Consider the following 18,377-nt stretch of genomic DNA (forward strand, 5'->3'; position numbering starts at 1 on the left):
TGGCCCAGAGAAAATAGGCAGCAAGTTGGAGGAGGACAGTAGGTGGCTGCCAGCTATAGGGTCCCTGCGTCAGGACCCAGAGTAGCAGATGGCCCTTGGTCCCCCCCACCTCACCTGCCAATGAGGAGAGTGGCTGGTATCCAGACTGCAGTTGGCAAGTGGACAGACTAAGGACTGCTGGTCCCCTGGAATGGGGCAGATACCAGAGTGGGGGATATAGCCAGAGGACTGTGCCCAGAAGAGGAAGCTGCGGTCTGGGGAGCGACGCGGGTCCAAAGAGTGGAGACAGCGGTGACAGCAGGCATGACACCGCTAGCTGAAAGCAGATTGGAAGGGCTGAGCGCTGTTTCCCAAGATGGCCAGCAAAAAGTGCCACAGTGGTGAGACCCACTCCATTATTACTCCATTTAGGAAGGAACAATCAGTTGCACACATACAAAATGGGAAATGACTGCATACGAAGGAGTGCTGCGGAAAGGAATCTGGGTGTCATAGTGGACCACAAGCTACATATGAATCAACAGTGTAACACTGTTGCAAAAAAAGTGAACATGATTCTGAGATGTATTCGCAGGAATATTGTAAGCAAAACACGATAAATAATTCTTCTGCTCTACTCTGCAGTGATTAGGCCTCAACTGGAGTATTGTGTCCAGTTCTGGGTACCACATTTCAGGAAAGATGTGGACAAATTGAAGAAAGTCCAGGGAAGAGCGACAAAAATGAATACATGTCTAGAAAACATGACCTATGAAGGAAGATTGAAAAATATCGGTTAGTTTAGTCTGGAAAACAGACGACAGAGGGGACATGATAACAGCGTTCAAGTACATAAAAGGTTGTTACAAAGAGGAGGGAGAAAAACTGTTCTTCTTAACCTCTCGGGATAGGACAAGAAGCAATGGGCTTAAATTGCAGCAAGGGAGGTTTAGGTTGGACATTAGGAAAAACTTCCTGTCAGGGTGGTTAAGCACTGGAATAAATTGCCTAGGGAGGTTGTGGAATCTCCATCACTGGAGATTTTTAAGAGCACGTTAGAAAAACACCTGTCAGGAATGATCTTACTTAGTGATAATAATGATAATACTTAGTCCTGCCATGAGTACAGTGGACTGGACTAGATGGCCTCAAAGTCGCTTCCAGTCCTATGATTCTATGATTTCCAGCCCTTACACTGCCCCAGAGCGCAAGGGCTTATTAGGACTATTGTGTTTATGGGAGCTAGCCTCTGCAAAAGGGAAGAGGAAGTGAATTCATGATAGAACTGGAGCACTGTATACTATAAACCTTCCTAAGAGGTAGAGGTGTACTCCCAGAGCTGTAGTTTTCCTCAAGACTATGTAAAACTATAGTTATGGATATAGGTAAAATTTTCAAATGTTTCACTACATTCCTTTGGAAGAAATGTAAGAAATTTCCGTGCATGGTATAAGCTACTTCTCATAAACAGAGCTAATAGAAAAATCTCATATGCAAATATATTGCAGATCCTGCAGTTTTAGGGTCTTTTCATTATGTTTTCTATTTTCTTGCATAATCTTTGTTTCTTTTTTTAAAACAAAAGTCTCTAGATTGGATTATATCTTGAAGGCTACGTTCTCTTTCCCTGTTCTCCAGCTATGCAGGAAACTGCCTTCACCAAAAGACCAAGTTCAGCTTTATTCTGTTCTTCTGTATACTTCTGCATTACACCACACTATTGAGATTTCAGCCTCAGTGTCTAATTGAGATAATTTGAACACTATTAAGGAAAACAATCTAAGAACAATTTAGAGTCAAAGTAACTTTTTAAAATGATGATCCAAACCTTGGTCACTTTACTCAAGTGTGTGATCTCACTGATTTCAGTGAGAGAACTTGTATGAATAAAGTGAGCAATATTTGGCCCATTCTTTGTTTCTCCTTCCAGTATATTCTAGAATCGTCTCTTTTGCGTGCTCATTCTACAAATCTAAAGGGTTTTTTTTATAAATATGCACCCTATGCTGGGAAAAACTGGAGGGCAAGGAAGGCTTCTAACCTTTCACCTTTCCAACTTTAATTTTTGGTTTTCTAATTTCTCCTATGATTAAAAAAATCCCTGTAAATATTTTCCTCAAATTTTGCATTAATTTTCCAGGTTTTGTTCTAATGATTTTGCACATATTCTTTGCAAAATTCATTAGCTTTACCAGGAAGCTTCACTTAAATGATCAGCACTGATGATAAAGATCTTACATTAGTATAACACCTTACATTCTGATGGATCAAAAAGTGCTACACAAATTTAACTTACTGATATGAAAGCTATTCACCTGGATCATTTCATCCACAACTTAAATTTCAACCATTCCTGGGGTGAAGCTTGAACAACTATGTAAGAGTGTATTACACATTACATACTATTTAGAACAGGAAATGTGGCATAATTTCAATTGCAACTACAGAAGGAATTTAAGTAAACCAAATGTAATTACAAAACTTGTAACTTGACCAAGATACTGTGTTAATACTTCTGCTGTTACAAAGAGTGTCATAGGGGCCTTTAGTAACAACAAAGAGCAGTTAGCCATTTTTTTCGTTCCACTTAACTCACAAGAAAGAGTGCCATCTAAGGATCTGATCCAAATACCATTGACTTAAATGCACTGTGGATAAAAAAGCCCTAAATCATCAAGACCGCTTTCTGTAGTATCACAGTGTTCCTTGAAAACATCAGTCTAAAATGGTAAAACAGGTCAATCTTGATTAGCTTGAGAGAGAGCTGACAGGATAATACCATAAGGTGGGTATGAATGACTACTCTGAAGTTAAACAATATATAGAGCTCAATCAAAGTGAAAATTATCTTGAAATAATGTGTATGATTTGAAAATTTATCACATACCACAACAATCAGGACAATCTGGATGTATCAGAGCATTTATTCCATATCCTGGATAGCAGCGATTAACCCATACCATTTGCAGAGTACCTTCAATATAGTATATTTCAGGTAAGGGCTCAGAACGTTTCCCCAGCACTTCCACTTGTTGGTTAAAAAATCTCTCTATAAGGTCTTTTGCCTAAAGTAAAACAAAAATGTTATTAAATCCTCTATTCAAAAATAAGTAAAAAAAAATGTTCTAGTGTACTTAAGGTGGGAGACATTGTAAGGTACAGGATCTGACAGATGCATTACTGTCATTATTGATTATTGCTGATGGGGGGCAGAGCTGGCTGGCTAGTCTATCATATTTTAAATTTAGACTACTATAATTGTGAATTTTAATTTCTGTGGAAGTGGTCAGAGGTTTGATAGGCACTGACGGCTGTCATGAGTCAGAAAAAGTAAACATTACCAGCAAAAACATTCTAAAAATGAGTGACAGTCTTTCCTATAAAAGCAGCAGAGTCCTGTGCATGCATCCGACGAAGTGGGTATTCACCCACGAAAGCTCATGCTCCAAAACGTCTGTTAGTCTATAAGGTGCCACAGGACTCTTCGCTGCTTTTACAGATCCAGACTAACACAGCTACCCCTCTGAGTCTTTCCTATATTATAATAGGGATTTCTATGATGCGACATCAGCAAAATAGACTTATGGGTCTTCCATCCACACAACTACTGACGTACAGGATGAATCACACTTCAAATGCTCTTCTCACCCATGACAGGTCATCTGTTCAAGAAACATAATGCAAACATCTCCCCAAAATGAAGCAAATTACAAAAAAATTACACTATTGTAACTGTCAAATATAACACGGGAGATTATTCCCATTGCTGGAGTGGTTTCGCAGAAATCCAATTCTAGGTAACAAATGTTTTTTTCTCTTAATGAATCAATTTCAGAACTGAAAAGCAGGTGGAACTCCATGGTCTATAGGCTCCAAGTAGCAATGACCATCAAAGTGAGCCTTTTTTCAGTGCCGTGTGTATGTGTATGGGTTACTTAACTGTACAGTAAGCGATGTTCTTAAAGATGCGTAGTCTGTATTTGTATTCCACAGCTGGTGGTTACACATCTACAGCCTATGCACCAGAGATCTTTCTAGTCAGCACTGTCTGCTGGGGTGGCACACGCTCCATTCACATCCTTGTGTGCTCAGGTGAAGGTATAAAAAGGTATACCTCAGTTCCTTCACCACTTCAAAAACCTGTTATCTGAAGACTCTGAAGTAGGAATGGTGGATGGGTCATGGAATATGTATACTGACTACACATCTTAAAAAACATACAAATAAGTAAAGAATGATTAGTTTGTATAGCACATAAGAATGGCCTTACTAGGTCAGACCAAAGGTCCATCTAGCCCAGTATCCTGTATTCCGACAGTGGCCAGTGCCAGAACAGGTAATCATCAAGTGATCCATCCTCTGTCACTTATTCCCAGCTTCTGGCAAACAGAGGGTAGGGACACCATTCCTGCCCGTCCTGGCTAATAGACATTGAGGGACCTATCATCCACGAATTTATCTAGTTCCTTTTTGAACTCTCTTACAGTCTTGGCCTTCACAAGGTCCTCTGGTAAGGAATTCCACAGGTTGATTGTGCGTTGTGATGGAGTTTTGAGAGGTATTATATCTGGATAATCCCTGGGTGTAACTGGAGTTTTGAGAGATGTAATCCCTCGTAATCCCTGGGTGAGGCGTGCATACACTCCATGCACCTGAAACTAGAAGAATTTTCATTAGTAGTGTCCATTGGTTTGTGCCTGTGCTCTTCTCCTCTTGCTCCCAACTTATGGTATAAGCAGTGATGTGGACCAATTACTTCTCCTGTTCTTCTCTACCATGAATAACCTTAAGATACTTATCTGAAGCAGAAGGGAAGCAGGGAAGCATTCTTTCTTCTTCTTCTTCAAGGGATGGTCCCCATGTTTACTCCGCTCGAGGTGACTCACAAGCAGTACTCACTGAGGAGGAGGGTGTGAAAAGCCCTGCACTGATAGAAGGTATACTCTGCTGAAGGAGCCATCTGCTGCTTGAGCCTGCATCAAGGTGTAATGCCTTGCAAAGGCATACACAGAGTCTCATGCTGTGGCTCCTCAGTTCTCTAGAAAAGGGATGTCCTGTAGTGAAGCTACAGAAACTGATTGGGCTCTAATTGAGTGTGCTCTCACACCCTCCTGGGCAGTTGTGCAAAACAGAATGCAACTCAGAATGACTCTGAATGGAGATAGCTTGTCCTGTCATACATTCAGTGGAGGAGACAAATAGTTTAGGGGATCTTTTAAAGGGTTTTGTCCTCTATAGGTAGAAAGCCAAGGCTTGTTAGACATCCAGAGAATGGAGCGTCCTGTCCTCTCTGGTGGCACGTGATTTCAGGTAGAAGACAGGTAAGTGGATGGCCTTCTTCAGATAGTAGTTCCAAGATCACCTTCCAAATAAACGTAAGATGTAACCTTTGGGAAACTATCACTATGGAAGACTGTATACGGAGGGTCTGCCATAAGGGCTTCCAGCTTTCCTACTGTTTGCTGAGGTCACTGCAACAAGGAAGGCAACATTCATAGACAGATGACTGGAGGAACATGAGGCCAAGGGTTCACATGGAGCATTCATTCAGTCGCAAAGATTATATTGAGATCCCATATCAGCAACAAGGAAAGGCTCTGGCAAGGTCGTTAATATATTTCTCTGTAACTGGATGGATAAAGACTGTATTGTTGTCCACCGGTGGGTGAAAAGCACTAAATGCTGCCAATTGCACTCGTAAGGAGCTGAGTGACAATCCCAACATTTTCAGAGAAGAGAGACTCAAATATAGCTGAAATCTTGGAACCTTCTGGGCATAGCTGTCAATCCTGGCATCATATAGAAACACTTCTTCCATTTTGCTGTACAGCATTTCTCTGTAGAGTCTCTTCTGCTGTTGCTAAGGTCTGACTATAGAGCAGCACAACACAATTGCTCTAAGTTTGTTGTCCACCCAAATACCAATCTGCCAGCTGGAGAACTGTTGGATTGGGGTGGTAGAAAGTGGTTTTGTCCTGAGTTAAGAGGTCTGATGGTATCTGAATACAGATGGTGCGCAGTCACCTGGAGAATGCCATGAACCAGAACTGTTTTAGCCACATGGGAGCTACTAGGGTTACTGTCACTTTGTGCTGCCTGATTTTTCTCAAGACCTGCTGTAAGAGTGGAAATGTTTATTACTGCTTGGGATAAGAAACATATCCCTTTTGGAATTCTGGCCTTGGGCTATTAGAAGCAGCACGCCGGCATTTCTTGTTCTCATCAGACACAGAGATTCTACAACAACTTTCCCCATTGTTGAAAAATACTTCACATCACCAAGTCATGTAGTTTCCACTTGTATTCTCTGGCCAAGTGTCTGCTGAGGCTGTCTGCCAGAGTTTTCTGCATCCCAGTCAGGTGCTCCATCTCTGACCAACCAGTTATCTAGACAGGGAAATTCCTTAACGTCTATTTTTCTGAAGTAGGTGGCTATTACCACCAAACACTTGATCAACACCCTTGATGATGCAGAAAGCCCTAATGGTAAAACCTAGCATCAGCAATGGTTGTTGCCTACAGTGAAACTCAGGTAGCATTTCTCGGCTGGGGGTATTGCAGTGTGAAAGTACACATTCTGGAAATTAAGGGCAGTATATCAGTCCTTCTGATCTAGACAAAGGATATCAAAGTGAGAGATATCTTGAATCTGAACTTCTTGATGTAAACATTCAGGTCTCTGATGTCCAGTATTGGCCAGAGTTCCTCTTTCTTCTTGGGAATGAGGAAGTATCTTGAATAGATCCCTCTCCCTCTTTGATGGGGTAGCACCTCTTCTATTTCACTGAGAGCTACATGGGATTGTGGCTCTCTATTGAGGGGAATCACTGAATACAGATGGGGAGGATGAGGTGAGTAGCAGGAAAGAAAGGAACTGTATCATATAGAAGATCTCTACCCATATCTAACACTCCATGATGAGAGATGTTGTTGGAACAGGTGTGATGGAAATGAACCTGATGGTTGCCAAGGAAGGGAAGCGGGGAGATATCAGAGGCTAAGAAACAAGAGGTACGCTGTCCTTGGACACAGTCACATTTCCTGCCTTGGGGAAGCAGGAGAGTGCTAGAACAGAGTGGTAGTTGCACCCAAGGACTTCCTTCTCGAAAACCTTTGCCTCTTTCTAGTGTGCTCAGGAGGCCTATATTGGTAGCAAGGAAGCTGTCTCTCATGCAATGGAAGCACAGTGTGCCTGAACTGCTGTTGCTTGAAGGCCGGGTGTAGAACACTAAGGATCCAAAGGTAGTTCTTGAGTCCCTGAGATTTCTCATGGCCTCATCAGTCTTGTAGAACAAAGAGCATCCCTCAGAGGATAGATCTTCCACCATGGACTGCTGCTTCTTAAGTATCCTAGATGAGGACAGCCACAATGAGTGATGCATCATAACTGTTGCCATCATTGCCCTGAAGGCCATATCTACAGTATCCAATACTGCCCATGCTAGGATAGCTTGGAATTTACTCTTGTGATAGTTTGTCAATAAAGCATTGCATGATACACCAGCTGAAGAGGTAGTACTTTACTCAGACTGCTTGACAGTGTAAGGACCTGGGGAGTAGAACCCTGGCCTACAGAACCTGGAGCAACTAATATTCCCATAATGCCACCAGAAGGCCTTGTAAAGGCATAGCCAGGGAGCACTGTGGAGAAGAGATGCTTCAGGAAGTACTTCCCATGAGACTCAGAGTGACAGTACCCTGCAGCTCTCTGATTGGCCAAGTGTCCCTACTTAACCCCAGGCGTTGTGCCAGGAATTTGTCTGGGCAACTACAGAAACCTTGGCCTGATACCATGCTGGACTCTGCCTTGTCTTCTGGTCTCTGAATCACATTGGCTGAGACTTTCCAAAAAATTTCAAAAAAGACATCCAATGTGGAAAATCCAAATGGTTAAAGTTTGGCAAAGTAATGAGCAACTGAACACAGGGTCTTATAATGGGAAGAGTCAGACAACCGGGTAATACCAGCCCTCTCTATAATATAGATGCCTGTTAAAAAGTCAACAACCTGGAAAAGGAGCAGCATAATGACAGAAGAAATTTGGTGTTGCCAAATGCACGGTAATGTACATGGGATAGAACAAGTTGAAATATTTATAAACACAAATCTGTTCTAAATTGACAATAATTTAGCGAAAATACCATGGGTAAATTTTCAAAAGTGCTTAAATGACTGTGATTTCAGAATCCTTTTTCCAAAAATGACTTATGGAATCAGGAGCCTAAGTCCTATTGACTTCCAATTAAATTTAGGCACCTAACAGCCAGAAGCACTTAATTGCCTTTGCAGATAACTGCAGTTGCCCACTCAATGCCTGGGTGGCTAGCCCATGACACCACCGGTGCTGCAACATCCACACTGTTATTTTTAGCACCCTAGCTCTAGCAGAGCTAATGCATGTCTGCTTACATAGGCTGGGTGGCACTCTCCCAGCTCCAGCGAAGACACATCCTTAGGAATCGTTAACATTCTCAAAACCACCACTCATCTAGCACCTAACCCCTTAGGCACTTAAGGTTCCACTGGCTGGCATTCTCAAAGCTGCCTAAGAACTGGCATGACCACATAGCTAATGAGATGGTCACAGCTATAGGTCAAGCCAAACCCCCAGATGCTCCAAAGGGGGATTCTCAAATTAAGTGAGGAAACTACTATCCCACCAGTAGAACTCGATCCCACAGGTGTGCTCAGAGCATGCCGAAGACTTGTTACCTTTCACAAAAAGCAGCCAGAGGTGAGCAGGTCAGGAAGTGTGTACATGTTCTGGTGTAGGCAACTCTCTGACACCACATTGTACAAGCTATTACTCTCTGAACTCACTGAGGGGTACCAAAAGAAACTGCACCATCTGCTCAAGAAACTCCCTGAAGAAGCACAGGAACAAATCTACACAGACACATCCCTAGAACCCTGACCAGGGGTATTCTATTTGCTACTCAAGATCCATAAACCTGGGAATCCTGGATGCACCATCATCTCAGGCATTGTAACCCTGAGAGCAGAATTGTCTGGTTATGTGGACTCTCTCCTCAGACCCTACGCTACCAGCACTCCTAGCTATCTTCGAGACACCACTGACTTCCTGAGGAAACTACAATCCATTGGTGATCTTCCAGAAAACACTATCCTAGCCACTATGGATGCAGAAACTCCCTACACCAACATTCCACACAAAGATGGACTACAAGCCATCAAGAACACTATCCCCGATAATGTCACGGCAAACCTGGTGGCTGAGCTTTATGACTTTGCCCTCACCCACAACTATTTCAGATTTGGGGACAATGTATAGCTTCAAGTCAGCGGCACTGCTATGGTTACCTGCATGGCCCCATAGTATGCCAACATTTTTATGGCTGACTTAGCTGAGGACGTGTTGTTCTCTTGTCTCCTAGCACCCCTACTCTACTTGCACTACACTGATGAAATCTTCATCATCTGGACCCATGGGAAAGAGGTCCTTGAGGAATTCAACAATTTCCACCCCACCATCAACCTCAGCCTGGACCAGTCCACACAAGAGATTCACTTCCTGGTCACTACTGTGCAAATAAGCAAACGTCACAAACACCACTCTATACCGGAAACCTACTGACCACTATACTTACCTACATGCCTCGAGCTTTCATCCAGATCACATCACATAATCCATTGTCTACAGCCAAGCCCTAAGATACAAACGCATTTGTTCCAATCCCTCAGATGGAGACAAACTGACCTCTATCAAGCGTTCTTAAAACTACAATACCCACCCACGAATAAATGGACACAAATCAGACATCAAGAATTGTAACATTCAAAAACCAGTAGGAGAGCACTTCAATCTTCCTGGACACTCCATAACAGACTTAAAAGTGGCAATTCTTCAACAACAAAACTTCAAAAACAGACTTCAATAAGAAACTGCAGAACGGGAATTAATTTGCAAACTTGACACCATCAAATTAGGCCTGAATAAACACTGGGAGTGGCATCCGTCACTACAAAAAATAATTTTCTTTCTGATATTCACACCTTCTTGCCAACTGTTGAGAATGGGCACATCTACCATGACTGAACTGGCCTCATTAGCATGACAAAAAGTAAATTTTCCCTCTGTTGATATTCACCCCTTCTTGTCAACTGTTGGAAATGGGCCACATACATCCTAACTGAATTGGCCTCTTTAGCACTGACCCGGCCACACTCAGTAAAGCAACTCCCATATTTTCATGTTCTATGTATTTATACCTGCCTACTGTATTTTCCACTCCATGCATCTGATGAAGTGGGTTATAGCCAGCGAAAACTTTTGCCCAAATTAATTTGTTAGTCTCGAAGACGCCACAAGGACTTCTTGTTCTTTTTGCTGATACAGACTAACACGGCTACTCCTCTGAAACATGTTCTGGTGGTTAGCCTACTCACCTGGGATGTTGGTTCAGGTCCCTGGTCTGCATCAGGCAAGAGAAGGGATTCATAACTGGGTCTCCCACATCCCCACTGAGTGCCCTAACCACCAAGCTATTGGCTTCTGTCTCTCTTTCTCTCTAACAATGCTGAAAGGTTTGTCCAAGTGGTTTTGACTGCTAGAACATGGGCTACCTAAGCAGTTATCACAAGAGAAGCACTCCAACCAGTCAAGGCAAAAATAGCAGTTATCACAAAAAGATAATAATTCTGCTTTGGGTCTACAACTTTGGAATAAAGTAAATGGCAGTGATCAGCAAAATAAGATAAGGTAATCATTCTTAAAATATGGTAATTTTTAATTGCTTTCCCCATTTACTGCCCATTCTCAACCACGGCTACTCCATTTAACAAGATGAGATCACCTTGGGAAGGAGAGGGAAGAACAGGGGTTTTCAGAATGCACAGACAAAGAAGAGCACTATGTCTTTAAAAATTAGGGTAAAAGGAGAGAAATAGAGCTTGACTCAGAATGTGAAATGTGTGTGCTTACTGTCCCCAGAAACACTGTCAGAAAATACAGTACTTTATATTTAAGGGAACATGGGAACACTAGCTTGCTGTGCATTTACTGGTTATGTGTACCCTGCTATCATGCACTGTTACAGGGGTCAGCAACCTTTCAGAAGTGGTGTGCCGAGCCTTCATTTATTCACTTTAATTTAAGGTTTTGCATGCCAGTAATATATTTAAAATTTTTAGAAGGTCTCTTTTTATAAGTCTATAATATATAACTAAACCATTGTTGTATGTAAAGTAAATAAGGTTTTAAAAATATTTAAGAAGCTTTATTTAAGATTAAATTCAAATGCAGAGCCCCCAGACCGGTGGCCAGGACCCGGGCAGTGTGAGTGCCATTGAAAATCCGCTCGCATGCTGCCTTTGGCACACATGCTATAGGTTGCCTACCCCTGCAGTATTGTTATCTACTGCTATGGAACTTTTGACCTATGTAACTGTTTGTGCATGGTAGCAGAGTTCACACTTAAGCTAGGGTCTGGCATGTTAGTAGATTTTCTCACCATCTTGCTGCATACTAACTCTCTATAGACAAGCCCATTCTCATCTGGAATGGATAAATCTTGAAAAAAATCTGCCAGATTAGAATTGGAACAACTTTTCAGTTTTGTTAGATTTTGCATTACCACAGTTTACCAGGAAATCAAGGTTCCTGATACTAAGGAATTGTGTGTAGTTAAGATAGCAAGACGATGTTTAAATGACACACTTTTGTAATGTTTATAAACCTTACTTTTCTTTAACCTCTTGCCAGTGGTATTTGGATAATATTGTGTTAGGACCAAATTTATAGAATGGTTGTAATAACATTCAAACTGTGTCCCAAATTTTGCAAATTTAAGGAGCAAAACAAAAACCCCTCATGTCAGTGAATTTGGCACATTGCTGTTTAGCCCAGTTGGTAAAGTATGGCATGTGTATGAAGGTGAGAGTGATAATAATGGAATTCCAACTCCACCACTTAGGAAAGGAACTTTGGATGAATGCCCAGAATGTCTAAGACTACATTCTGTCCTGAGGTATGTGTATAGATCTCAGTCATTGTGTCAGCTCTTCAGCTCATGTAAATTGATGCAACTCCATTGACTTCAGTGGACCAACAACAGTTAACACCAGCTGAGGATCTGGCCTGTCGTGATTTGAGTGTGTGCAGTCAAATGGCAGAATTTGACTCCTAGTCAGACACAATAAACCTGTGCTTAGGCTCTGGCTCTTCAGTTTGGGGATCATGTGATAATGTGATGGCATCAATGTGATAGCATCATGTACAGCTTAATAAGCTTGAAGAGTATACTGCTGCACAAGGAAATGTGCTTCACAAGAAGGATTTGAGGATCTGCCTGTGGCTGTGGATTTCCTTAATCAGCCTTATTCAAGCCTTTAAAACATAGTTAATTGAGGATGTCAGTCCTTGCAAAGATCAAATCCAATAAATTCCACCACACTTTTTCCTGTGACCTCAGTGTTGCAGTAGTATCAGCTTCCTTACTGAGGGTGACTAAGGTAATAGGAAGCCACATTTTAAATCTTCATTTTCTGATCTGTATTTCCTATTTGACATCTTTTCTTTTTGTTTATGGCCCTAGGAATCTACTGTTCCCTTGAAATATAAAGTACTGTATTTTCTGACTGTTTCTGGGGACAGTAAGCAAACAAATTTCACATTCTATGTCAAGCTCTACTTCTCTTTTATCCTAATTTTTAAAGACATAGAGCTTTTAATTGTCTGCACATTCTGAAAACCCCTATTCTTCTCTCTCCTTTCCAAAGCGATCTCATCTTATTAATGGAGTAGCCCTGGTTGAGAATTGGCAGTAAATGGAAAAGAAATTAAAAGTGACCATATTTTAAGAATGATTACCTTATCTTGTTTGCTGACCATGGCCATTTACTGTATTCCAAAGTTGTAGACCCAAAGCAGAATTACCTTTTTGTGATAACTGCTACTGTTGCCTTGACTGGTTGGAGTGCTTCTCTTGAACAGGCCTTAAATCATTTTTTTCTCTGGAGTCTGTGAGGTGAACTGGAGCTAACTCTTAATATAAACAAACAAAGTGACCTTTCCAAATTCCGTAGAGCAAATTCCACTTTCAGTTATACTCATGGAACCCAAGCTTTAGAAAAAGCTTTAAAGGTGACTTGCAAAAGGAGAAAAATATTGGGTTGTGCGCTCCTCCCACCTTTTTTTTTGTTGTTGTTGTTTTCTAGTGACGCATACATGAACTAAGGACTTATTTTAACATTTTGGTTTTTTAGCATAAGAACTATCAGGAATGTCAAGTCTAACATTTCTTGGTTTGCTGCAGGACTCATTTGCGAACCTGGACATGGACTATGAGTTCTTTCAGCACTCACATAAAGAGCTAGAGGATATTGAATTTCTAACAGACATTTTTCTCCAAGTGTTTCTCAGGCATTTTGGATAAACAGATATTAAAAGGTTGGGGGGAGGGATCCTCAGACAGTATAAACTGGCACAGATCCATTGTCCAAAGAGTTTTTTGAATAATCTGAATGACTAAATCATCTCAAGCTTGTTTCATTTGCTTGCTTTTCTGATATTATTAATCCTACCAGTTCTCCAGTCTTTCACAAAATCTTCTAGGGAAAAAAAGTGAATAGATACACCCAAATTTCTAATATATTAAGATTTTTTCTGTTTATATCAATGATACAAAAAATGTACAAACTCATTTTTCCTTTTCTCAGATGAAGTGAAAATCTCAAATAACTGAATTGTGAAGGTTAGTTTGATAAAAAACCTTTGTTCTAAGACACAAAAAACGAAAAAAAAATGTGTGTCTTCTGAAATGTAGCTCAATAGTCTACAGTTCTGAAAAATGTCCTCTACATCTTATAAGTAATACACTAATCAAGTAAGGCAATATTTAACTTTTTCTATCTTACTGTAGCACTTTACTTTTTAAAGTCCTGGTAAGCCACACACCAACATCAAGGTTACTGTCAAAAAATGTACAGACATGCTTTGTTGGAAACTATGGTCAGATTTATAAAATACTTTACATTCAAACCTCTTCTGATTGTTTTACTACTTACTATTTGCACTCAGTATCTTACCTCTGTGTAATTATTTCACCACCTGGTATCAAACAGCTCCAGCCTGTTCTCCAAATAAAGCCACAATGCAATTCACCCTCTTTCACACGGAGAACCAAAAATTAAACAATATTAATAGGTGGTAAATTACACGTAAGTGCTCACTGGTACATCCATTTACACATACGTTAATATTTTTAATTATTACACTCATTCTTTAGATCAGTTTATTGGCACTAGAAAGAGTTGAATGATTATTTTTGCTGGTCTTCATGCTTTTTGATTTATCTACAGTACCTTCTTTAATCTTTTAGCAGTATCACAATTCTTTTGCTGACATGGATTGTTGGTTTTTTCTGTATCTAAAGAAGAAACTGTAACAAAACATACTCTACATTACAAAGGAACAAATACACTGAAATCAACATTAAACTTGCTAGTATCCCAAAAATATACTTAAAGGTTTCTTTTCAGATTTATAAAATTACATTTCTGATTATGCCTGAAGGAGCTACACAGAAAATAATTTTTGCATGTTCAGATGTCTGACTAGTAATACTGTCTTAAAGAAATAATCAGAATTTTCCTCTCATGAACATATAATTAGAACATGGTGAACTTAAATATTATTTGATATCTCTTTTTTTAAAAAAGTGTAATTGGAGGCAATACTTATTTGCAGATTTTGATCTCTAGGAAATTAGTAATCTTAGAAATCTACCAATGTTGTAAATATTCTTTCAGTTCAGATGAGTAATCCATTTGAGAATTATTTAACTGGAGTGGCTGTTTAATTAAGGCATAGGTCTTAATATATCACTCTTGGGTTGATGCTTTGAGTGTGTGGCCAGGCAGGACCTCCAAAAGCTCAAAGTTTTGATCAATTGTTTCTACAAGGAACTTCTTCAGCCTTCCCTGATGAAAAGCCATGATAATCCCTAGTGCTTCCAATGATCAGTTCCTTTCTAGTGAAAGACTAATAGTACAGTAGAATATAACAAGGATTACTTCAGCAACTCTAGTTCTTCAAAAATGATTGCCTTATGGATCTACATTCTTGTGAAACATGCATGCTCTATAGGTATAAGTGCCTAATGCCTGAGCCTGAATGCATAACAATGGACTGCAGCCCTAGCTACCACTCTGTTCCTTTCATTTTCTCAGGAATCCTTATACAACTCTGACATGAAGGATGGTGAGAAGCATGGATCCATATAGGCAAATAATTACACTCATGAAATCATCTGCCTGTATAGATCCACATTCTTGGGAGATTAACAAGCACTAACAACTCAATATGATGGAGGGCCAGAAGAAATATTAATTAAATAGAGATTGAAGTGCTACTCTAATGTAAAATGCTGGGAGCAAGTTGCCAAGTCAAGAATATGAAATGTATGAATTGAACTCCTTTTACCAACAGCTTAACATTGCTCTGTAATGGAAACATTTCTGAAATATGTATTAGAAGCTGCTTAAATCTAGTAAAATATGTTCCAAGACTCTGAACACCTGCAAGTTCACAACAGGTTTGTTTGCACATTTTGATCCACTTAATCTCGGATAAGAGATCATACCATCTGTGATTTTGATAAGCCTCAGACAGTCCAGGACAGGGGTTCTCAAACTTCATTGCCCTATGACCCCCTTCTGACAACAAAAATTACTACACAACCCCAGGACAGGGGATCAAAGCCTGTGCCCAGCTGCCCCGGGTGGGGACGGAGGCAAAGCCAAATCCTTAGCCCCAACGCTCTGGGTGCAGGCGCCAAAGCGGGAGGCCTGTAACCCTGGGCCCCACCGCCCAGGGCTGAAGCTTTTGGGCTTTGGCCCTGGGTGGTGGGGCTTGGGCTTTGGCCTCCGGCCCCAGCAACTCTAACACCAGCTCCCGCTGGTCTAGGAGACTTGCATGTTGTCTTAGTCCTATATACGTAGTCTAGACAATAGCTAAGAACTCTAAATATCTAGGTTATATAATTTAAACTCCCCCTAGTAATGACTCAGATTTAGAAGAGAAAAAACAGTAAACTATTAATGACTGGTTTGGTGAAACATTTAGTGTTTTTTCTTTCGAACGCTACAGTCTTTGACGGACTACCCATGCTGGGTATTGTATTTTCTGCTCAGATTGTTTAAGCAAGTGTTCTTTGTCAGGAAGAATGTTATATTTCCTTGACCCTGAGACCATACAGAGACTGACTTCTGCATTTACTAAAATCTGCCATTTGCAAGGCGGGTGGCAGATTTGGAATTCAGGACAAATCCTATGAAATTCGCTGTTTTTGTCAAAATGAAAGTTTACATTTAACACTGGCATTTGACTGGAATAGACTGCATAATGGATCCCTCTTGAAAACTGAGCTCTCAACAAGAAATCTGGGTAGGGACCAATATAGCTACCTTGACATCTTACATCTACTGACAGCACAGCCAGACACTTGGTAAACATTCTTAAGGAAAAAAGTGTAAAGAAAAATACCCTATATTGAGAGGAGTCTTCACTCAAGCCAAGCCTCATATAGTTTTTGATCAATAAGACAGATGAAAATATGAAAGTAGGCATCCTTTACATTGAAAGTCTAAACCTACTGAGTAAACTCTTTTCTTAGATCCAATATGCCTCTTATTTTCTTTTTCCCCCTCCCCCCCACACCGGGAATAATAAAGAATGTGGATCTAGTCCAAAGTCTCAAATGAGACTTAGACTCAGTGCTGCAATGCCTAACGTTTAGGTCCCTGCTGCCTAAGGCATTCCACAGGCCAAGGTTAGCTGTCCAGGTTCCTTATACAATATAAGGGACATGTTAGGGGCCTAAGAATGGGATTCACAAAAGCCAGCATACTGAGTAGGGAGCTGCCTAAGCTACCCAACTGCAAATTTTGGGGATGGTGGCAGGGCCTAAGCATCACCCCACAAAATGACTTAGCCACCTAACTTGTGGCATGTTCCTCTGCTTGAGATTCCCTCTGCTTAAACATTCTCGTAGAGTTAGGTGCCTAAACCAAGGCAGTCCTTTCATGCAAAAAGTGGTGGTGGGACCTGTTGCCCGCCCTTCCCACAATCCTGTGGTTAGTGCATTCACCTCAACTAGGGAAGAGACAGGTTCAAAACCTCATTCAGCCTGCTGTTGAACAGGGACTTGAACATGGGTCTCCTATACTCTAGGAGATTACCATAACCGGTCAGTCATTCTCTGTCTCCTTGAGCCAGTGAATAATTATGTATTTTACAAAAAGTGGAAGAGAGACTGAGTTTCACCTCAAAATACTGCATAGCTCAGGGTTCAGAAAAGGGAAGATCTGGGTTTAAGCTTCTGCTCCACATCAGGAAGTATAAGGATTTGTAGCCAGGCCTCTTACATCTTATATGAGAGTTCTCTAACCACTTGACTACAGGGTATAGGAGGCACAACTACCATCTCCTCCTCCATGGGCACAAACTGGACCATGATGCAGATGAGATAGGTGGGGAATGCCTAATTTGCAGATTCCACTGGGATGTAAGAGATTTTACACATGTCCACTAGCAGAATGCTAGGCACACAGAGACTTTAGGAGCCTAGAGGGTTAGGCAGCAGCTGCAAGGGGGTTTTCAGAATCTAATTTTTGGCACCTTTGAGGATCTAGCCCTCTGAGTCTTATTTTCTTTTGATACACATTTGTAAGGATTAGGAAAGCCACCTGGAGTGATACTGAACAAAATTTCTTTTGTTAAAGGATTCAATTGTCCACTGAATTTTAAGGAAAATTTACATGGACAGCTGTCAAATTAGAAGATATGCATGACAACTGCAGCAGCCAGCCAGCACAGCAACCACTGGAAGCTCCTTTGTCAGCTGCAACAAGAAAGGAACTGACCACTGGCGACATCTTGTATCTCCATAGTGTTCTGCAGGGGCTGTTTGTAATGCCCCTGAAGGAGCTGTAACTTTACGCTATATAAGTCTCCTCTTGGCCATGTGCTTGGAGCCTGGACCAAAGAAGGGGAATCAATTAGGATAGGTATCATTTTCTCATCTCCTGGTGATAGTTTTAGGTAGCCTAGCAAATTCTTGACAATTTTTCCTGATAAAAATATACATCCTGAAGGTGATGTAATATACTCTTATTTCCACAGCTCAATGCCAAATCATGGAAAATCAAGTAAAGCTTCAGCAAAATGATTTTACTCCAACACAACTATGCTGAAGCACGTTGGAGGCAGAGGAATGGATTCTTCAACCTCAATTTGTGCTTTAGGGCCCTTCAATCTACTATCCCTCACACCCAGTTAATTTGGGGATAAGAACAGTAGCAGACTTTTAAGCAAATTATTAAGGCTTTGTCACAAACCTTGCCACCAGGAGCAGAACAGGAACAGTACTGTGACTCTC

At 40.9% G+C, this 18,377-nt stretch overlaps 1 protein-coding gene across 1 annotated transcript in view; it reads right to left on the minus strand.

The window, feature by feature from the left end:
• ZPBP (zona pellucida binding protein) overlaps positions 1-18,377 on the minus strand; it is a 70,052-nt gene that overhangs the window by 13,249 nt on the left and 38,426 nt on the right. Inside the window, exons 7-8 of the mRNA XM_050939726.1 lie at positions 14,302-14,378; positions 2,867-3,044 (exon numbers count right to left, since the gene is read on the minus strand). Coding sequence (XP_050795683.1) covers positions 2,867-3,044; positions 14,302-14,378 — 255 coding nt within the window. The remainder of the gene's footprint in view (positions 1-2,866; positions 3,045-14,301; positions 14,379-18,377) is intronic.

Source organism: Gopherus flavomarginatus, chromosome 2, assembly GCF_025201925.1.
Source record: "Gopherus flavomarginatus isolate rGopFla2 chromosome 2, rGopFla2.mat.asm, whole genome shotgun sequence".
NCBI classification, from domain to species: Eukaryota; Metazoa; Chordata; order Testudines; family Testudinidae; genus Gopherus; species Gopherus flavomarginatus.